We start from the raw sequence: 23604 nt of genomic DNA, 5'->3' as shown, positions 1-23604 counted from the left end.
ATTTTAAATCAATTTAACTGTTGACAGTTTTAGTTTGTTAAAGTTGTTAAGGCATCTTGTGTCTAAATAAAATACATTGAATAAATACATACACCATTCACAAGCCAACATCACATCTTACATCCCATCAGTCTCACTCAACAGTCATTTAATTTATTTTTATTAATTTATTTTGTAGAATATAAAATTCAATCAGTTTTCGTCATTCAGTGTTTTCCCGCCATCTAGTGTTTATGAAGCGAATTACAGTCAAAACTTGTTTGACTTATGGACTGTAATCAATCAATATTAGTAATATTAATAGTACATATTAGTAATCAAATTACTAACTGATATTTTGGACTTTAATGGTTCTATATTACTTAGTTTGTAAGAAGGAAAGCTTTAAAGCTGGAAATGTTGGCTGATACTTTCACTGGTGTCCTAGCAACGGCTTCAGTCACGTGCACTGGCCTAACAACACACATCACGCGCAGCTCGTGTTGACAAACACTACAGAACACAATCATAAAAACACCTCGGTGTTAATCAGCGTGTGTGTGTGTGTGTGTGTGGAATTGTTATGGAGGAGAGGTGAGTGCCATCTGATACTTTATACACTTTGCAAACGAAAGTATCATTTGTAATGTTCTGAATGATTGTTTCTGGTTTAGATTGGAGAACTATGAGAACTGTGCCAGAAGAATTCAGGCTTACTGGAGATGTTTTAGGGACAGAAGGCTCTTCAGACTCATGATGAACACTGTACGCTCAGCTGTGAGTTCTTACAACTCTACAGCAGAACTTTGAGTGTGAATTATTACAATGTTATTACATTATTATATCTCACAAATGATTCAAAAAGAGAAAAGTAACACACTGAGCTGAACAAAACATTTTGAAGTAGAAAAAACAAAATAGTAGTGCTGTCAAATGATTATTCGCATACAAAATAAAAGCTTTTATTTTATTCATTTATTTATATAAATATATATTTATATTGCACATAGATATATTTAATACATAAGCTTAAAATAAAAATGTATACATTTGAATTCTAAATATTTGTAAAATTTATTTAAACCCAAGAAAATGCAATCACATATAGAAAAAAGAAGAAGAAAATATATATATATATATATATATATTTGTATATTATATATATATATATATATATATATATATATATATATATATATATATATTTTTTTTTTTTATTTCTTTTTTTTATGTGTGAACATCATATAACACATTTAAATAAGAAAATTCCAATATTATATTTATAATAAATGATGATCATTATTATTATCATTATTATTTCTTGACACTGAAATACATTTTGAAATTTTAAGTTAAAACTAAATATATATTCATTTTCGAAAATATATTTCATTAAGCTTCACTGTTTAAATTTCAATTATAGCATATATTCAGCATATTTAAAACATATTTTGGCCATTTATTTATTGCTGTATGTGAATAATCTTTGTTATGTTTACATCTTCGAATCCTCGTAATTTTGGTCATTTTTACTAGAAATCTTCATCTGTTTTACTGTTAATCAGTGCAGTTTATTTATGGGTTATGAGGTTTATTGTTCTGCAACATTCCTGTCAGCACTTTCATTGTACTAAATTTGATCGTGTGTGTGTGTGTGTGTGTGTCTCAGGAACAGTGTCTGGCATCAGCAGTTCTGCGTCAGCTCAGTCCCAGAGAAGCTGAATTGCTGAAAGACCCCAGTCTGAAGTGCAAGATCAGATTCAGGTATGAACTTCATAAATACATCATCAAGCAGCATCATAAGGTGGACCAGAAGCTGTCTTATGCAAAAATTCTTAACCCACTCAGAAAAAGATTTACTGGAACAAAACATGTGACAACTAGCCGGTGTCTCCCTGATATCTAAACTTCTGTTCAGGTTTGCAGGTCCTCAGTTTCCACCTTCACTTGTCTTCAAGATTGTCCACATTGGAGGAGGAGGACACTATATGTCTGGCAAAAAAGTCTTTTCTGCCTCCAATCAGGTCCTGAATGCTGGTTCAGTGTTATTTCAGAATCACTGCAATAATAGATTTTTTTTTATTAATATTCTTAAAGTTCAAAAGTTTAGTCAATTTGTTGTGTTTTTATCATTTTTTTTTTTTTTTACATATTTCTGGCTTTTATTTATTTTTTATATTTATTTCAATTTTAGTTTTAGTTATTTATCAAGTTAAGCTAAATTAAAATGTTAAATGTTGCCCTGGGAACATGTTTAAATAATAATAATAAAAAAAGTATATTTACTTATTTAACATTTTATTCGTATTAATTGTATTTTACTTATTTTTATTTTTATTTTACCTATGTAATCCAGTACTGGTCTTGGATCAGGTTTATTCAGATGCATCCTAGTTTCAGTTTTAGTTTAGTTATTTATCAAGTTATTAAAATGAGAAATGCCAGTTTAAATAAAAATATTTAAATAGTTATATTAAAATATTGTTAACATTTATTTTACAGATTTTATCTTTTTTTTTCATAATCCAAGACCATTAATTCACCATTTCATTTTTTTTTTTTGTATAGCCTATAATCTTTTTATAATCTATAATATTGTTTTGTATAATCTACAGGTGTATCTCAATAAATTAGAATGTTGTGGAAAAGTTCATTTATTTCAGTAATTCAACTCACATTGTGAAACTTTTGTATTAAATAAATTCAGTGCACACAGACTGAAGTAGTTTAAGTCTTTGGTTCTTTTAATTGTGATGAAAAACCCTGTGCTGGTCTCATAGCAGATCAGATCAGATTATTTTTGCACATCCTAGATTTTGCTGAAATAAAGAATGGTTTACTATGAGAGTAAAATATGCATTAATTGTACTGTGTATGTCTGCGTCAACAGGCCACAGCAGACACCTGCAGAATGATGGGAAACAGAGCATTTATGGATCTCGTGTCAGTGGATGAGTTTCATGGAGCTGCCGTTGATCCACAAGATGTGATTTGCATGAGAGACTATATGAAGGTGGATAAAAAAACACCCTTCAGGCTATATTCACAGGCCAATTCTGTGACGTTCACCCTTTTCTCCCACTCAGTATTCCAGCCACCTGGATGAGCTTCCAGCGTGTGTAGGAGGAAGGGAAAACAGATGGAGGTTCCTGTCTCTGAAGGTGCTGTCCCGAGACGTCATGCTCAGAGAGGGTGTGAAGCCAGGAACCAGAGGCATGTTGAAGACTGTATTGCCATTTAGACATCTACCCCGCTCTCATTTTGCTGGACAGCAGATCTCACACAGGTATTCAGTTTCATCTTGTATTATAGTCTCTAACAGCCTGGACCCCAGAAACAAACCCATTGCCAAAGTTAAAGAATAATATAAATAAAAAATGTTCTTAAAGGAATAGTTCACCCAAAAACTGTGGAATTTTACTCATCTTCATTCCAAACTGTAGATGCTTTTGCTTCTTCATCAGAACAGATTTGAAGAAATGTAGCATTGCAAGACTTGCTCACTAATGGATGCTCTGCAGTGAATGGGTGCCGTCAGAATGAGACTCCACAAACAGCTGATAAAAACATCACAGTGATCCACACCACTCCAGTCCTTCAGTTAACATCTTGAGAAGACAAAAGCTGTGTGTTTGGACTCTGACGGCACCCATTCACTGCAGAGGATCCATAAGTGAGCAAGTGATGCTGCATTTCTTTAACCTGTTAGATGTCACCCCGTCCCGTATACGGGACGCCTACGTTGACTATACTATATTACAATCAAATTTAATCTAATCTTGACAAACTATATATTGTTGGAAAGGTCTAAGACTCCCAAATATATATTATACCAATATTTTTTGTTAAAAATTATGTAGGAAAAGTAATAGATCAATTTATGAAAAGAGTGCACCCTCAGAAATCTACATTACAAAAGGAGCTTTGACTTTTGTTTAAAAATAAGACTTCCTCATTGCCTTTTTCTCTATCACATTTTAGAAATGATCAGAAGTTATATATCACTTGAAAACATAAAATCTCAAAATTCATCCTTCAAAACCCATGTAAATGGCACATCAAAATCATGTTACAAAATGTTTTCAGTCGAGAAATATAAAAATTTAGGTTTGTATCATGCACATTCAAGTCTATCTTCAAAAACGTGAGTGACAGTTATCAGGTTAAATAAAGAAATAAACTCATCTACATCTTGAATGGGCACATTTTTGGGTGAACTATTCCTTTAACATTATTCTGATGTGTGTTTGTCACATTACAGAGGTTCCCGGGTCTCTACACGACAATCTGCCCGTGCTCAAAACACCGCGGCTCAGAAGAGACGCCTCTACGGCCTGAGCGAGGCTGAAAGAGTATGCTTCATTTTTATAATACAGTAGTTTTTGCATCTTTCTAAAAATATACTCTATGGATTCCCATCACTTTTAATGCCAACTGTGGAAAACATGTAGAAAAAAAGTATCCTCAGTACAAGGCTAAATAAAGCAAAAGGTTAAAAAAAAGTTACTTTACAAAAAGTTTTCATTTAACATTATTACCTACTTAACATTAATGAAAAAATACTCCTATTGCATTAATGTGTCTTAGTTAACTTCAAGACTAACTGATATATTTAAAAAAAACATTTGTAATATAATATTATTTAATAGACTTGAGATAACATGAACTAACAGTTGTAGTTTTGTCAACTAACATTAAAAAAGAGGAATAAACATTGTAAGTAACAAATAATTTGCTCATTATTAGTTAGTGTTAGTTAATTCATTAACTACTGTTAACACACACACACACACACATATATATACATATATAATTTCAATTGGTGATGGTTGAGGGGAACACAAGCTACAGTAGGTGACAGAAATGAGATAAAATAGATTAGAAAAATGACCTTGATTAAATTATTGAGATGATGATTTACAGTATTGTTCAAAATAATAGCAGTACAATGTGACTAACCAGAATAATCAAGGTTTTTCGTATATTTTTTTATTGCTACGTGGCAAACAAGTTCCCAGTAGGTTCAGTAGATTCTCAGAAAACAAATGAGACCCAGCATTCATGATATGCACGCTCTTAAGGCTGTGCAATTGGGCAATTAGTTGAATTAGTTGAAAGGGGTGTGTTCAAAAAAATAGCAGTGTGGCATTCAATCACTGAGGTCATCAATTTTGTGAAGAAACAGGTGTGAATCAGGTGGCCCCTATTTAAGGATGAAGCCAACACTTGTTGAACATGCATTTGAAAGCTGAGGAAAATGGGTCGTTTAAGACATTGTTCAGAAGAACAGCGTACTTTGATTAAAAAGTTGATTAGAGTTAATTAAAAGTTAATGTTCAGCTAAAATGATCTCCAATGCCTTAAAAACCAGAGAGACGTGGAAGAAAACGGAAGACAACCATCAAAATGGATAGAAGAATAACCAGAATGGCAAAGGCTCAGCCAATGATCACCTCCAGGATGATCAAAGACAGTCTGGAGTTACCTGTAAGTACTGTGACAGTTAGAAGACGTCTGTGTGAAGCTAATCTATTTTCAAGAATCCCCCGCAAAGTCCCTCTGTTAAAAAAAAGGCATGTGCAGAAGAGGTTACAATTTGCCAAAGAACACATCAACTGGCCTAAAGAGAAATGGAGGAACATTTTGTGGACTGATGAGAGTAAAATTGTTCTTTTTGGGTCCAAGGGCCACAGGCAGTTTGTGAGACGACCCCCAAACTCTGAATTCAAGCCACAGTACACAGTGAAGACAGTGAAGCATGGAGGTGCAAGCATCATGATATGGGCATGTTTCTCCTACTATGGTGTTGGGCCTATTTATCGCATACCAGGGATCATGGATCAGTTTGCATATGTTAAAATACTTGAAGAGGTCATGTTGCCCTATGCTGAAGAGGACATGCCCTTGAAATGGTTGTTTCAACAAGACAATGACCCAAAACACACTAGTAAACGGGCAAAGTCTTGGTTCCAAACCAACAAAATGAATGTTATGGAGTGGCCAGCCCAATCTCCAGACCTTAATCCAATTGAGAACTTGTGGGGTGATATCAAAAATGCTGTTTCTGAAGCAAAACCAAGAAATGTGAATGAATTGTGGAATGTTGTTAAAGAATCATGGAGTGGAATAACAGCTGAGAGGTGCCACAAGTTGGTTGACTCCATGCCACACAGATGTCAAGCAGTTTTAAAAAACTGTGGTCATACAACTAAATATTAGTTTAGTGATTCACAGGATTGCTAAATCCCAGAAAAAAAAAAATGTTTGTACAAAATAGTTTTGAGTTTGTACAGTCAAAGGTACACACTGCTATTTTTTTGAACACACCCCTTTCAACTAATTGCCCAATTGCACAGCCTTAAGAGCGTGCATATCATGAATGCTGGGTCTTGTTTGTTTTCTGACAATCTACTGAACCTACTGGTAACTTGTTTGCCACGTAGCAATAAAAAATATACTAAAAACCTTGATTATTCTGGTTAGTCACATTGTACTGCTATTATTTTGAACAATACTGTATGTGAATTTGCTCTGGGACCAAATACAGTTTGCTCTCTGATTCCAGATATTAGAGGAAGCGAAGCACGTTAACACCCATGACATGAAGAAACAGAATGAGACGACTGAGAAACTGGACATCAAGATAGTTCTGCCATCTGTCGAGACGGAAAATTACAACTCATCCGAGTCTGAATGGGAGGAAGAGGCTGAGAAACTGTGCAACTGGTCAAAACAGCTGAACATAGATGCTTTAGAAACACCTGCATTCAATTAGACGGAGAAATACGATTTCACACCAGGAGATGTATGTTAATGAAAATGTATGTTAACTGTGCATCTAATTTCCAGACTCTCATCTTCTTAGGAACATGCACGTCCGTCAATAATCTGTTCATACTTTTATCTGTTCATATTAGTGTCATATTCGTAAGTCTTTCTGCCTTTCTGTCTCGATTTTTATCTATTTGCATGCATGCATGCACACCTGTATGTATGCATGATCAGAAAACTACTAAACATGAAACAAAAATCCTCATGCAAGGAAAAAAATAATGTTTTCACTAAATATGTGATCAAACTAAAAAAGTTTGTTTTTCAGTTGTGATAATGTATTACTGTGGTGTTCATGTAAATAATTTGTGAGTTTAATATTTTATTTAATACTCTGTGGGCATGAAAATAATGAATGACCCAACCAGTGAAACAAAACAATGAAAACCCATTTCAAATGTTAATACTTAAGTAAATAGTTTAAATAGTGAGATAAAAATATGGTTTTGCAGATGAAATTTCTAATAAGAAAATACAACATGCTTGCATGATAAAAAAACAACAACAACAACAACTATTAAATATGAAACAAAAAAGCCTCTTGCCTGGACCACAAAACCTGTCATAAGTAGCACAATATTTTTGCAGCAATAACTAACAATAGCCTACATTCTATGGGTCAAAATTATAAATTTTTATTTTATTAAAGATCATGTTCCATGAAGATAGTCCTACCATACATATCAACACTATATAACTTCCTTTGGACAACTTTAAAGGCGATTTTCTCAATATTTAGATTTTTTTGCACCCTCAGATTCCAGATTTTCAAATAGTTGTATCTCACACAAATATTGTCCTCCTAACAAACCATACATCAATGGAAAGATTATTTATCAGATGATGTATAAATCTCAATTTCATAAAACTGACCCTCATGTTATGACTGGTTTTGTGGTCCAGTCACATTTTGATTTAGGTTTAGAGATGGGAGAAAAATGTTTAGAAATGTAAAGAAAAGAAAAGAACGGTGGGAAAAACACATGGCATGTTTCGTAAAAAATTGCAAGCCTTCGGTTTGGATATTGTGCAGATGAACAGATTGGATTTCCATCGCTAAAATTTGTGCACTAAATATTTTATCTAAGACATGTGGGCATGAAAATGTCGTGCCAACCAGTGGGCGCTTTTAAGGGCCAAACAATGAAAACATACATCTTTGATATGAACATTAGAACATTGATGTTTAAACATTGCGTTGAAAGCATCTGGCACGATCATTTTCACCGTCGCTCGCCGTTAGCTTCGCTTTCTCCGGTAAATATTGGTCACCAGCCTTGCGCGTTTTCCTGCGGCTCTGCGCAGTGACGGAGCAGCGGGCTGCAGCGCGTCTGTGTGCGGAGCTCCGCCCTCCCTGCGCACTGCGGCCCGCCCAGCGCCCGCTAACTCCCGCTCCAGCCCTGCCCGAGTCTGGGGGAATCCGACGGCCTGCCTGCGTGCCTGGGGAAAATCTGGAGGCCGCCCCGCGCGTCGATCTACGGTAAGTGCGACGATACCAACGAACCGTCCAGCGCCGGTTTCATCTCGCCCGCGGATTGCACGCGCGCGTTAGGTTTATGCGCGTTTATTGCACGTTTTGTTGCATTATGTTTCGCGTCGCGGCTGGAGACGCGAGGCCTCGGATTGGCGCTGGGCCCCGGGCCTCTCGAAGGCCGCAGTCGGGCCTGTAGCGCTGGGGGTTGGGTTATTGTTTATAAATACCCCTACATGCACGCGACACCAAACGCCCCTTTGTTTTTAAAGCAAAGCTCGCGCGTATGCATGCGTTGGAATCAAACGCGCGATGTTATTATGACTCAAAATGGCGCGCGCAGGGAAGGCAGGTTTTGTTTTCAGTGCAAGGGGGGAAATTATGGTCACAAGGCGCCATGATTATGTCCGGTTTCATGTGCTGAAAAACGAGGAAACCTTCAGCGCGCGCTGCTGCACGCATTCTTCTCAAATGCATGAAGCTTCGTGTGTTTCCTGACATGCACGTAGCGTTTAATGCATTTTGCGTTGCGTTTAAAGACGTGTTGCATCATTTCATTAAATGCACAACCGTTTATTGGTGCTCATGTTTAATTTCCAGTCGCTCTTCTTGTCGCAGTCATTTGCAAATTAAAGGGACATTCACGTCCGTCAATAATCTGTTCAATAATTATTAGTGTCATATTCATAAGTCTGTCTGTCTGTCATTTATTTATGCACAGCTGTCTGTCTGTTCAAGCCTATGGCATGTTTACATTACGTGCACTAGTTCTTGAAGCCTGTCACAGTGTGTATGGTCCTCCCAGATCTTATGCTATAAAGGCTTCATTCTGTGTTTACTTTGTATGAAAGAGTAATTCTCTTCTAAGTGATTGTTTAACTCTTTGATTCTCTCTTTTTTTGTCATAAATGGTCTCTATCAGACATTCTTGATGTATTGTGTGTGTTGTGTGTTGTTGTGTTAGTTGTGCCGTGGCCAATGAAGAATAAAGACGATGGATGAGGAGGTGACCAGGCTTGCTCTCCGTTCCCAAGAGCCAAAGATTATACTGCATGGCTCAGGTAATAAACAAAGCGTGACGTTTGCTCACTCATTTGTATGTCTGGGACACTTAATGGACACTTAATGCCAATGTTGTGTCGTTATAATTCTAGAGAGCATTTGATTGGACGAAACAGTATTTTTCATCACAGATGAGAATGTAGAGTTGTAATTGATATATTTTATAATTAAACATTTAGTAAATTTTCGGGAATATTTCAGGAATGTGAATATGAATAAAAATTTTAAGTACAAAAAATTTCTTCAATAATGTTGAATTCTTATTGCTTATGTATAGTTACAAATACACACATTATATTTATTTCATATTTTTTTTAATGAAAATTGATTTTTTTTGCATTATTATGAAGAATAACTAATAATTATTAAAATTACAAATATAGTACATGGGGAAAATGTACATAAATATACCTTATTAAAATGGAATAATTAAATTGCATAATGTGAAAAATTATATATATAATTGTTTTTATATAATTTAATTATAATTAACATTAGTTATATTATTAATTATAAATGTACATTTATATGCATTATTTATATTTAGTGTATATTTCATTATGATATTATTAAGAGTTTTAACTTAATCATTATTATTTTAAGAGTCTCTGTCGGAAAAAAGATATATTGAAAAATGCTTACATTGAAAAATGCTTTTATAATATATAACTATAATAAATTATAATAATGAATATAATGACTTCTAATGAATATTTTAATATAATTACCTTTTAAAATGTATATCATTATAATAAAACATGTAATTGTTATTTAAGTAATACATATAAATGTATTTAATTATGAATTATAATAATTATTATGTAATAAAAATAATTATCATGATGTGTGCTTTTACTGTTGTCAGTTTTTTTTCTTCCTATTATTATTATTATTATTATTATTATCATGGTATCAAAAAGCAGATATAAAGCAGTATATATATATATATATATATATATATATATATATATATATATATATATATATATATATATATAATGTATATGTGTGTGTGTCTGTGACCCTGGAGCAAAAAAGCAGTCTTAAGTCGCTGGGGTATATTTGTAGCAATAGCCAAAAATACATTGCATGGCTCAAAATTATTGTTTTTTTTTATGCCAAAAAATCATTAGGATATTAAGTAAAGATCATGTTCCATGAAGATATTTTGTACATTTCCTACCGTAAATATATAAAAACTTATTTTTTGTTTAGTAACATGCATTGCTAAGAACTTCATTTGGACAAGATTTTTTTTGTGCAGATTACAGATTTTTAAATAGCAGGGCTGAATGTCCTTACCGTCCCCTTTGGATTAATAATGCTTATTATTATGTAAAATCATGCAAATGAAATTGTATCTTCTTAAGATAATTCACGAAAAACATCAATTGGCCAATCAGAAGTCGGTTCTGTAACAAGCTGCGCACGAGCTGAAGCAAGTTTTCTTCATTTTTCGCACAAAATGGTTCAATTACAACTTGAATTCCTTTTAAAAGAAGACAGCAGAAAAGGGATGATTTTCCTTCATTAGAATGTAAAAACATTCCCCTGATATAATGTTATTGTGCTGTGTGTGCTGACATTATCAAATCATCGTCTTGTGTCTGAAAGCATTCACTGCGTGATGAAGCCTGTTAGAATACAGCTCAAATAAACGTATAATTCAAGCAATAAAAAAAAAATACCCTTGAATCAGTTTTTATGTTTTTATATTCATTGCACAAGCAATGTACATTTCTGAATATCAGTAGGCCTACATGTGCAAGCACAAATGTGCTATTAATTTTCTACAACAGTGTTTCCTTCCATGAATGAATCAGTTTGTGAACGAATCAAGTGAGTCAGTGATTCAGCGGCTCATTCAGGTGCACACCTTCCCTGCGTCCCAGTGTGCATACTGTCCAGCCCATCTGCCCTAAATATTATTACAAAATGACTAATATCGCATAGAATTTAGGATGGATAGTACACAATGCACATTGGGATGCAAGCTTAGTTTCTAATTGAATCAGCCGTTTTGAACGAATCATTTGATTTGAACATTTCAATAAAACGTTTATCAAAACAGGGGCTTGCTGCTTCCTGCTGGTGGCTTTATTGTCATCGCTATTATCCATGAACAGCCAAGGTTTCAGCACAGAAGCTTATTTGTTTTCAGATGAAGCACAAATCTCAATTTCACAGAATTGAGCCTCACGACTGGTTGTGTGGTCCAGGGGCGTAATTGAACTGTAGTAAGCAGCAGTGTCCACTGTGAAGTGTGCACCGTAGTGTTGAGCAGTAGTTGTGTGTCGTCACAGATGAGGGCGGAGCTGGGGAGGAGGAGGAGTACGTGGTGGAGCTGCAGGAGACGGTGCTGGTGTCTGAGGTGGAGGGCGAGGCCGCCTCCGTCCAGGGCTTCTCCTCCGACGAGCTCGTCATCCAGGACGCAGTGGAGGATGTGGTCGCCGAGTACGTGCACTGCGATGATGACGAGGGTGTTGCTGTGGAGACCTGTGTGATGTCACTGGAGGGGGAGGAGGAAGAGGAGGATGGTGTTGCCATGGCAGAGATGACGGAGGATGTTCTGGTGACGGAGGGCAGGGATGCTGAGCACGACTCGGACGGCTGCGGAGATTACCTCATGATCTCCTGTAACTCACCACTCATTCACTCACTCACTCCTTCATCTGATTCAGTTTATTTTCTCAAATGCAGTTTTTAAATGCATCATTTAATTTGTTTGTTTGTTTGTTTATAAAAAATTTATATAATATATAATTCATTCTTAATACTTTTTACAGTATTATGCAATATAATATTTTATAATATTATTATTTTTTGTGCCTAAACATATTTCAGTTAGATGCCAAGGCTGCATTTTCTTTTTAGTTTTTTTATCTTAATCTTTGCTACTTTTTTTATATCTTCATTTTTTTTTAAAAGTTGCATTTTATTTATTTATGTACTTTTGGCATCGTTATTAGTTTAATAATATTACATAATGCTACTTGTTTTGTTTTTTATATTTCTTAAATGTATTTCATTATTTAGCAATTTTGGTAAAGCCGCTTTTTACTTTTTTAAAATATCTTCAGTTTTACAAAAATACATTTTGTTTATTTATGTGCTTTCATCATTGTTAGTAGTTTTTATAATATGATGTAATATAATAAGATAAAATATGTAAATAATGTTTTTGTCATCAATGTTTGTTTTATTTTAGTTTTTTAATTTTTAAAAAAATAATCGTAGTTTAGTTGTGGTTTTGCCAGTTCATTTGTTAAAGTTGTTTATTTACTTAACAGTTGTTTGTTTGTTTATTCAGTCAGTTATTCGTTTATTTGTTTCTGTCTGAATAGTTTGGACAACCTTTTCAAGCTGGACTGAATTGTCCAAAAATAGACATTAACACATGGCTTTTTTTACATGCAATATTTAATAACAGGTAGTATTTTATTTAATGTTACAGTTCCAGTGTTTTGTCTCCTGTCTTTTTATCATAATCCTAAAGATGCTTCTGATCAAGCATTCAGTGTTCATAACGATCCAGTGTGTTGTTCCCCGTGTAGTGGACGAGGCGGGGAAGATGGTGTCTGGAGACGGAGACGAGGTGACCGTCGAGGGGGCGATAGATGACCAGGAGGTGGAGAAGGACGAGGACGGACAGGAAGTCATTAAAGTTTACATCTTTAAAGCAGACTCTGGAGAAGACGACCTCGGTGAGTGAACAGCCGATTTAAATCAGGGCTACTTTAGTGTTATTTCTACTCAGCTGAAGTATTTAGAGATTTTAGCTTTTATTTGAATATTTTTCGTTTTTCTTTTTTATATAAAAAATAATTTTAGTTAGTTATTTGTAGAATATTATTTAATATATTTTATAATGTTCATTTTTTTATATTTCTTTTTTTAGCTTTGATTTCAGTTTTAGTAATTTTAGTATTTCAATGTAAATGTATTTTAGTTTCTTGTAAATTTTCGTTTACATTTTTTTTAATATAACGTTTGTGGTTTATTTTATCTTCAGTTTGTAGTTTTTAAAAAATCATGTCATTTATAGTTATGCGCCTTTGTCATTGTTATTCGTTTTTATAGTGTTATCTAATATTATAATATTTTTAATATTTCTGTTTAGCTTTAATTTTTTATTTCGGTTTTAGCTTTAGAAATTGTTTAACTTATTTCACTTAGTTGCCAAGGCTTCATGTCTAATTTCTCATTAATTTGTCATCTGAAGTTTTGTTTCATTTTTATATTTATTTATATTTTATATTTGAATCTTTATTTCTTTAATTTTTTTTCTTTTTCTTTTTTGTAGTTATGTGCTTTTGTCCTTTTTAATTTAATTTTAATTTTTTTTTTTCTGTTTAGCTTTAAATTTAGCAGATTCAGTTTTATTAATTTTAGTAATTAAACTTTAGATTAGTTGCTTCTGCAACATTTCTCATTTCATTTAAATATTTTATTATTTTATTAGCTTTAGTTGACAGTAGCAGCACTGTTTAGGACTCGTTGATGAAAACTGCAGTTCATTATTTTAAAAGAAATTGAGACTCAAACTGCAGATTCACATACTCTCCTGCTCTTCATTTCTGATCAGGTTAAGATGCATCATGGTTGAGGAGATTTGTATCCCAATGTGTATCATATTAAGAGCTAGTTGCTGTTTCTCAGCCAGACTAAAACATTTTTAATTTTTACTTCAGTGTGAGTGAAAATGTTGCCAGGGCAAGTTAAAAAATAAGAAAATCCTGTCAGGATTTGAGCGGCCTGTGATGAGGATGTAGTCCGGTGGTGGGACAGTTGTTCAGTGCTGTATCTGTGTGTAGGAGAGCCGGTGGATCTGGGTGAAAACGAGGCGGTGGCTCTGGCTGAGCCTGTGGTTCGTCCGCTCAGAGAGAAGATGGTCTACATGTCTGTGGGAGACGCTCATCACACACCGACTGATGGTGAGAAACTGAGAACCCTTCCCAATATGAAGAAGCACTGTTTTCAACATTGATAATAATCAGAAATGTTCCTGAACAGAAAATCATCATATTATTCTGATTTCTGAAGATCATGTGAAACTGAAGACTGGAGGAATGATGCTGAAAATACAGCTTTGATTAACAGCATTTTATTTTTAATTGTAATGAAATTGAAATATTGAAAAACAACAACAACAAAAACATCTGTTTTATAAAATTAGTTGAACTCAAGTGTTTTATAATGGAACTATGTTTTACCAGTGTAGATAAGTAACAAAAATAAATAAATAAATATATATATATATATACATATATATATATATATATATATATATATATATATATATATATATATATATATATACATATATATATATATATATATATATATATATATATATATATATATATATACATACATGTGTGTGTGTGTGTATGTGTGCGCATGTGTATATATATGTGTGTATATGTATGTGTTAACTGAAATAAAATTAATTCTGAAAAAATTTAAAACAGTTAAGTTTGTTGAAATGCTAAAATTGCACAAATTAAAACTGAAATAAAAAAATAATAAGAAATAAGTGGACATTAAAAACTAATAATAATAGTAAAAACATGGAAACAAAATTAATAAAATTATAACTAAAATTAAAACAAAATATAAAATAGTTAATAAATATTAGGATATTAAAAAGCACCATTTAATTGCACTGTCGTCAGTTGTTTAATATGAATCATCTGATCTTTTTCTGATCACAAAGTGAAAATATTAAAGTATTTAATTCACTGGATTATACAAATATAGTATGTTTACTATTTAATATATAATTGTTTATTACATGATTACTTGATATATAATATTTTATATTAAACAATGTTTTAATTTATTTAATATATCATATTTTGTTGTTGTTGGTATCTATAAAGTGATTCACACTGATATAACCATACAGTAAAATGTTTGCTTGATATTGGCTGCAAAAGCTCAAATATACATGTAGTTTTTGCTCAAAGCCCTTTGCTCTTTCTGTGCTACAAATGTCAAATTGTATCTCTGAATGACTGATGCCTTTGGTTCCAGTTTTGCAAATGTATTGTCTTAGTTATCTTTGTCCCAAATTTACTACTCTCTAATTTTTAAGCTGCAAAATGCAATAATAGAGTTCCAGTGATGAAACTCATTGAAACTGCATGAGACATACTGCTTGTATGGGGGATGTAATGATGTACAGTGGTTCTAGATGCTGTTGTTGTGTGTCTATCCCTCGTTTATGTACAGTTTGTGGTGTTGTGTGCGCAGGAGGATCGAAGCTCTCGGACGAGGTGTACATGGAGGTGGTGGTGGGAGGAGAAGAGCCGGTTCCTCACGACAGAGCGTATGACAGCACGGCCCTCAGCAAGGACTTCATGCCTGTCGCGTGGGCCGCTGCATACGGTCAGGAGCCCACACTTCACCGAGCCTACAAATCCAGATCATGTAGTATACCTGCAGCCTTAAAGAGATAGTTCACCCAATAATCAAAATGATGTCATTAATAACTTACCTTCATGTCGTTCCAAACCAGTGAGGTGGCGCTGTTACCAAATTTGTGGCATGGTCAGTGTGAGGTGACGATGACACATACAAAGTTTGGTGCAAATATGTCAAAGCTTAGCAGAGATGCAGCCTCAAATGCATTTTGGCACCCTTCCAGCAGATTCGTTGATGTGCTAAATGAGAACCGTTTTGTATATTGACACGAAATCCATATCTTTTTGCCAGCATGGTCTGAAGATGATCCATGTCAAATTTGATCAAAATCGGACTAACGGTCTACTTCACAAGCATTTGAGTGTGTGGATAATAACTAGATTAGAGCGCCCTCTGCTGTTAAAATCTAAGCTCAGAATCGATTCCAGAGACAATCGCGATGCATTCAGAAGATGGATTTATCATCGCAGCCCTACTAAATAGAGGCTATTAATGACAACATAATGCATGCATACAGCCGTTAATAAATGTAGGCCTGAGTTTTGAGACAAATTTCACGATTCGATTTGAATCGATTTTTGATTAGATTCTGATCTCGATTTGATTCAAAATCTGTGTTATTTTGGTATCACTGAAATATATATTTTGAATGTTTTGATATATTTTTTTATTTTAACATTTTCCGTTTTAAGAATTTTTATTGTGTGTTTTGTCATTTTTAGTAGTCTTGCGTTTTGGTCCATATGGCTTTTATTAATTTTCAGTAATCATAGGTCTGCTTCTGACTTTCTGTACTTTTAATATCATCTTTAATAGTGGTTGACTGATTTGTGACCCTTTACTACAAGACCAGTCATAAGGGTCAGTTTTTTGAAAATGAGTTTTATAATAAGCTTTCCATTGATGTGTGGTTTGTTAGGACGGGACACTATTTGAATCTGAGGGTGACAAAAAAAAAAAATCTAATTATTGAGAAAATCGCCTTTAAAGTTGTCCAAATTAAGTTCTTAACAATAAATATTACTAATCAAAAATTAAGTTTTGATATAAAGTAGGAAATGTACAATATATCTTCATTGAACGTGATCTTAATAAACTAATGATTTTTAGCATAAAAGAAAAATCAGTAATTTTGATGCATACAATGTATTGTTGGCTATTGATACAAATTATGACTTAATTATGTCTTATGGTTCAGGGTCAAATATAAGGATTTTGAACTATAATAAAGTTGTGGTTTTGCATTTATTAGGATGTTTCTTCTACTGATAAATGGTTGTGAATCTGCTGGTGTGTGTTCGGTAAGCAGGTGCGGATGAGGGCTGTGAGAACCGTAACGGAGCAGCGAGCGCATTACTGCACATTGACGAGTCGGATGCACTGGACAAACTCAACCGGCAACACGGCAAGAACAAGAGACGAGCTGAACCCCGACAGGTCCAAACAGGTATCAGCACGCTCACCTCCCACCAACTAAATTAATAAATCTTAGGTTTTGTAGAATTTATTTGAAAGTGCTAAGCTTTACACACAATTTTAGATTATGCATAGTAAGTTTGTAGCGTTATGCATCACGCCGAAGGGGCTATTACAAATGACTTTGTGAAGTAAAATGAGGATTAAAAGTGATGAAAAAAGCAGAAATATACATTTTCGCCAATATACAAGTTTAGACTTTTTTTTTTTACCTTGATGTTGAAAATGTTGTTTTGTTTTCAAATATTTTTCTGTGAATTTAATCATTTGTTAATGTTTAATTGTCATTTTATTTCAGCAGCCTCAATTGAATTGTATGTAGTATCCAGTATTATGTTAGTATCATCAATTTTTTTTATACTTTGAATTTTAAATTGTTTAATTTTGTATCAGCTGCAGTTTTTATATTTTCAGTTTTAATTTGGATTTGAGTGTTTTTGTTGTCTTGCAGTATTGTTGTTTATTTATGTTTATTTCTATTTCAGTTTTTATTTTCCTTCTATATATTTATGATTTTATTCAGTTTTTGTTTATTTATTTCCAGTTAGTAATTTTAATGATTTTACAAATTTTAATGCTTCGACTTAAACTAAGCGAAACTTAAATGATTCCTTGCAAACATTTTAGTTTAGTTTTTATATTTCAGTTAACAATAATGCTTTTAAATAGTTTTATTTAAAACCAATATTGCATTCAATTGACTACAGAACTGATTATCCTTTATCCTCTCACCATCCTTTTCCATCTCCTCTCATTTCCCTCCAGCGATCATCATCGGTCCGTATGGACAGCCTCTGACCGTCTATCCCTGCATGCTGTGTGGCAAGAAATTCAAATCCCGTGGCTTCCTTAAGCGCCACACTCGCAACCACCACCAGGACGTGTTGACTCGCAAAAAATACCAGTGCACGGACTGCGACTTCACCACCAACAAAAAAGTCAGTCTGCACAACCACATGGAGGTGCACGCGCTCAGCAACAAAGCACCGTTTGAATGCGAGGACTGCGGTAAGGAGTTCCACCAGCAGGCGGCGCTGTTCTCGCACCGTCTCCAGCACCACCAACAGGAGCAGAAATCGCCCACGGCCATCGCATCGCCGCCTCCTCCCGCCGCCGCGAACAAGACGCACAAATGCAAGTTTTGCGATTATGAGACTGCCGAGCAAGGGCTGCTCAATCGCCACCTGCTGGCCGTGCACAGTAAGAGCTTTCCGCACATTTGCGTGGAATGCGGCAAGGGTTTCCGCCATCCGTCGGAGCTAAAGAAACACATGCGCACGCACACCGGCGAGAAGCCGTACTCGTGCATGTACTGCGATTACAAATCTGCCGACTCGTCCAATCTGAAGACGCACGTGAAGACGAAGCACAGTCGCGAATTGCCGTTTCACTGCGAGCGCTGCGGCCAGACCTTCGGCGAGGAAGACGAGCTGACGCAGCATGCGGCTACACATGAGGACGCTCGGGGACACCAGTGCAGTCACTGCGACCATCGCAGCTCCAACTCCAGTGACCTGAAGCGACATGTAATTTCCGTGCACACTAAAGACTACCCGCATAAATGCGCTGTCTGCGGGAAAGGCTTCCACCGGCCGTCCGAGCTTAAGAAACACTCGGCGTCGCATAAAGCCAAGAAACTGCACCAGTGCCGCCACTGCAACTTCAAGATCGCAGACCCGTTCGTTCTCAGCCGCCATATCTTATCCGTTCACACTAAGGAACAGCAGCAGCCGGCCCAGTCGCCGACTCCGCCCACTCAGGCGTCGCCACCACAAGCCCCGCCCACAGAAAAGCCCACCCCCAAGAGGACTATAAGTGCGGCGCAGTTAGCAGCGCCCGCTGTAAAGAAATCGGGTGGCTCGAAGGGCCCGCGAGAACGGAGGGTGTATCAATGTCAATATTGCGACTACAGCACAGGAGACGCGTCTGGCTTCAAAAGACACGTTATTTCCATCCATACTAAGGACTATCCTCACCGCTGTCAGTACTGTTCGAAGGGCTTCCGGAGACCTTCAGAGAAAAACCAGCACATTATGAGGCACCATAAAGACATGGTGCCAGCAGAATGAGCTCCTCCTCTTCCGTAAACACACTAAACAGCCAGTGATTGGAAATCACCATCCTTCATTTTGGCAACCTCCGTATTGGGCTTCTTACCAAGACCCCTCATGCATAGCAGTGTGTGTGTTGTGTTTGTATGCGAGAGAAAAGGGTTTAGTGACATAGTGCTTTCACATTGTTTATGATCACATGGTCTCTCCAGTCTTAAAGGAACAGTTCAGCCAAAAACCAAAATTCGGTTGTTATTCATTCACCCTCGTGTCGTTTTCAAAGCTGTATGCATTTCTCTGTTCTGCTAAAGAAAATCTGCATTTAGTTCTCATTGACTTCTATTCTATAGGAACACAAATTAAGATATTTTGAATAGTGTTGGTAACCGAAGAGTTTCAGTTCCCGTTGACTTCCAGTGGAAATAACTAAACTGTTTTGGTTCCCACTTATGTACTTTGTAACACAAAAAAAGATACTTTGACAAATTTGGGTATCCATACTCTTTCTGTTTCCATTGACTTCCATTCTATCTTTTATTCGTACAATGGAAGTCAATAGGAACAGAAACCATTTAGTTGCTGGGTTTCTTCAATATATCTTCCAGAATAGAAAGTCGAACACATTTTAAACATCATAAATGATGACTGAAAATAGTTTTTTGTGTTTGTGAAATATCCCTTTAAAGGAACAGTTCACACTAAAATTTAAAATGAGAAAATAATTTACTTGCTCTCATGTTGTTTAAAATTAGAAGATTTTCGGCCAAGGAATGTAAAAAAACAACAACTGATTTTTTGTTATAATATTATCATTATAATAATGTATTATAAATATTAAAATAATACTTGTGCATTATGTTCCAGACTTTCTGAAGTCTTCTGATATATTTGTGTGAGGACTGACCCAAATTTATGTTGTTGTTCATTGGAAATCTTCCCCTTCACTTTAGAAATTATGTATGAATAGGAAGGTGAGTAAATAATGACCTTTTTTTTTTTTGGCTGGACTATTCCTTTACCTGTAGATGTTTTATGTTTTTCAATGCATTTCAGTTTGGTTTTGTCATCTGAGTAGATGAAACTCACATGTGCATTCAGCTTCTGGGATCAGGTGCATATTCCTGAAGCGTTTCAGAGTCATCGAGTAGCTAACATAACCTCTCTGAAACGCTTTATGAAGATAATGTGATTGATATCAGTCTTGCACTTTATTAGCATGTCGGTCTGATAGATAGCTGTTTGAAAAACATGGACACCAGGAAATGTTTTTAATATTCAGAAACACGTCAGAAAGGTAGATATCAGGCTGTTTTTCATTAGAACTGAGGACATTGCCTTATTTTGATATCTGGTCTCTCAAACCTATAATGATGGTAAAAAGTGCATATGATCTAATTTGATGAAGATGATGAGGGGAAAACAGATGCAGCATTATCTATAACCATGAATTAAAAAAAGCCATTCATGTCATTTTTATTTAACGATTTATTCAAAAATAAAAAATTTCAATCACATTTTTTTTAACTTCCTGGATCGAGTCCATGCAGCTCATGAACAAAGTTGATTTATAAAGCATCTCCGGCACCTCAGATCTCAGGCATTTTGGGTCTGTGAGACCAGATATAACCCCTTTAGTCTGTGTAATTATAAGAAAGCTTGAATTCTTCGCTGATAGGACAGATTTTAATCATGCAAAGGTAAATGTTTTCTCATGTTCTAAGTTGACTTCAGTGCATTTCTCTTGGATGTATGGGACCACAGAGATGTGTAGTAAAACTCATGTAAAGAGCACGTCTGGCTCAAATCTAACCCCAAAATCGAGAAAAACTACAACATAATAGCATTTTCTTTTCTACTTTTATGCAAAATTAAATACAAGTTGTTTTGCAGTAAATATTTTATGTTACAGATATGTAAATAACCATCGGACATTGAATTGGAATTATTGGAACTAAAAATAGCACCTACACTGAAAAATGGTGTAAAAAGGATTTCCACTTTTCACAATTAATTACAAAAAATCAGCAAGTAACACACTGAACCTCTGAAGTAGAAAGACTTTAAATAGTATTTTCTTGGAAAACTATCTCTGCTAAATGATGTTTCTATATATATCTTTCAACAAAAAAAAATCCACTGTATTTCCATCTTGATACTTCAGCATTTCACGTTTACTTCAATGTGTTATTTTCTATTTTTTTTGGAAATATGTGCAATTTACAGAGTGAAAATTACTTTTACACCATTTTTTTGTATAAAAATCAAATAAAAAATATTTATTGCTACACAATGATTTGTATTTCAAATTTTACCACTGATGGTTTAGCATATTAGGTTTAATAGGTTCAAAATATTAATAATAATTAAAATTTCTTTCGTTTCTGGGGTGAAATTTGACCTGAGCGTGTATCTTTTTTTTATTTGAGACTCGGTCATATGAATTGTAAACATACACTATATAAGATTCAATATGCCAATTATGTGTACCAAAGTACCAAGTGTTTTGATAACCTTATTGATAAGTCATCATGCCAATTTCATCTCTCAACAAGCTGTATGAGTTTCATTTGAAAAGGACAGCTACGAGGAAATTACAGATGATGTGTATGCGTGTGTGTGTATGATTATGGTTGATGATTTTTCTGGTTTATCTTTAAAGCAATGCATCAGATATGTTTGCCGTTGCCAATAATCTTTCCACCAGGTGACCTTCTCGTCTTGGCGACTTCGTAAGTGGTGTTCACATACAGTCAGTGCAAATATACAATAATACCCACTAATTGTCTTAAACAGTCGCTGTCAGACCTCACTGAGAGCGTGCTCTAGGCTGGCATCCTTTAAAACATGACCCAAAGCTGGAATCGACAAGGCGAGTCGTCTTGGAAATGCGCTGTTTTGTGTTTTTAGTCGAATCAAATTATGCTTATTCGGGTCACAACTCCACTAACCTGTGATGGATGATGTCATATCCAGCTTTGCATGTGATTGGCCAGAGGTTTCCAGCGGGACTCGACCTGGAAGCACTGAAACAGCCTCCCATTGTGTCCAAACAGCACCATTAGCAATGATTAGCAAAAACGATGCCATCGGTCGGAAAGGGAAGCACTTCCCGAGCCTTTCCTCCCTCTCTCACTCTCGCTCTCTCCCTGTGATCATTTTTATACTGCAGATATTTATTTGGTCACCGTTTAAACTTTGTTGTATAGTTAAATGTAAGTAGGAATCTATGGGACTATAACTTATTGTTTTGTACACTGATCTGTAAAGAGAGAGTGTAGATGTAAACACTTCGGAAAGAGGACTTCAGAACTTTGTGTTGTCATGGATGTATCTTCACATTTGTTTAAAAAATGATAAAAAAGGAAATAAAAGGCAAAGTATTTTCCTGCATCCTCTGTTCTTCATTATGGAAACACCGTTGTCTTTTTATGAGGGATATAATGAGCACTCACATTTACGTTCGTTCATGCGGTAGATGCTCTTTATGTTATTTATAAGTAAGTTCATCAGGTTTATTATTTATTCAGGACAATATTTCTCAATATCTTTAAAGTTGTGTATTTACAGTGTAATTTGTTATTTTGGCATCATTGACACTACTAGTTTATATTATTATTATTTTTTATTTTTTTGTAGCTTTGTGATGGTTTTGTCATTTAGTTGTGTATGTCTATATAAATGTCTATACAGTTTTTGTAAAAAAAAAAAAAAAAAAAAGAATTTATTTAAAAAATGAGAAATGTTGCCAACTAGCTGAAATAAGTTTTTTTTTTTAAACTTTTGTATTTTAGTTTTTATTTCAGTTAAAGTTTAACATTTTTAAGATTTATTTTAATGTGGTTTTAGTATTTTTTGTGTTTATTATTTTTTCATTTTTATTTTTACTCACTTTTATTATTTTTATATTAATTTTTATTGTGGTTTTAAAATATAAATTTGATTACCGTAATTTAGATAAATTCTAAATTTATTTTTATAACTTTTATTAATTTGTATTTTATAGGAAATGCTATATAAAAACAATTAATTTTGTATCATTTTTAACTAGTTTTTATTCATTTTTATAAACATATTTATTTTTATTGCATTTGATCTATTATATATTTATTTATTTTGTTTAATTAAAGCCTTGGAAATCAGTGGAAATATTTATTTATATTTCATACTTTATTTCAGTTAACGTGAAAAAAATAAACATTTAGTTGTAGTTATATCCCTGGTGCGTACATGCTTAAAACTCGTTTTTTATGAAGACTTACATTTTTACATTTAACTTTTATAGCTTTTCACTTCTACAATAATCTGCCA

The 23604-nt window shown here is 34.4% G+C and overlaps 2 protein-coding genes across 2 annotated transcripts; both read left to right on the top strand.

Moving 5' to 3' along the window:
- Nucleotides 1-431: 431 nt before the first annotated feature.
- lg30fhxorf58 (linkage group 30F CXorf58 homolog) lies at nt 432-7058 on the top strand. Its single transcript, XM_026240596.1, has 8 exons — nt 432-573; nt 654-756; nt 1649-1743; nt 1898-2003; nt 2870-2992; nt 3066-3265; nt 4241-4331; nt 6545-7058. The coding sequence occupies exons 1-8, from the start codon at nt 563-565 to the stop codon at nt 6752-6754; spliced, it is 939 nt and encodes a 312-aa protein (XP_026096381.1). The 5' UTR covers nt 432-562; the 3' UTR covers nt 6755-7058.
- Nucleotides 7059-7957: 899 nt separating this feature from the next.
- Nucleotides 7958-22686, top strand: LOC113068026 (zinc finger Y-chromosomal protein 1). The gene is made up of 8 exons (XM_026240586.1): nt 7958-8290; nt 9246-9342; nt 11647-11979; nt 12898-13047; nt 14158-14277; nt 15599-15733; nt 17079-17216; nt 18011-22686. The coding sequence occupies exons 2-8, from the start codon at nt 9276-9278 to the stop codon at nt 19312-19314; spliced, it is 2247 nt and encodes a 748-aa protein (XP_026096371.1). The 5' UTR covers nt 7958-8290; nt 9246-9275; the 3' UTR covers nt 19315-22686.
- The last annotated feature ends 918 nt before the right edge of the window (nt 22687-23604 follow it).

This window comes from Carassius auratus, linkage group LG30F (assembly GCF_003368295.1).
Source record: "Carassius auratus strain Wakin linkage group LG30F, ASM336829v1, whole genome shotgun sequence".
Taxonomy (NCBI): Eukaryota; Metazoa; Chordata; class Actinopteri; order Cypriniformes; family Cyprinidae; genus Carassius; species Carassius auratus.
Note: the sequence above shows the minus strand (reverse complement) of the source record. Positions and strands in the feature narration are given on the sequence as shown.

Bases quoted from the DNA above. Each gene is read 5' to 3' on its own strand.
- LOC113068026 (XM_026240586.1), top strand. From the start codon at position 9,276: ATGGATGAGGAGGTGACCAGGCTTGCTCTCCGTTCCCAAGAGCCAAAG. The intron at 13,048-14,157 runs GTGAGTGAACAG...ATCTGTGTGTAG, and splicing joins CTCTGGAGAAGACGACCTCG to GAGAGCCGGTGGATCTGGGT. The intron at 17,217-18,010 runs GTATCAGCACGC...ATTTCCCTCCAG, and splicing joins ACCCCGACAGGTCCAAACAG to CGATCATCATCGGTCCGTAT.
- lg30fhxorf58 (XM_026240596.1), top strand. The intron at 2,004-2,869 runs GTCCTGAATGCT...CTGCGTCAACAG, and splicing joins TCTTTTCTGCCTCCAATCAG to GCCACAGCAGACACCTGCAG. The intron at 4,332-6,544 runs GTATGCTTCATT...CTCTGATTCCAG, and splicing joins GCCTGAGCGAGGCTGAAAGA to ATATTAGAGGAAGCGAAGCA.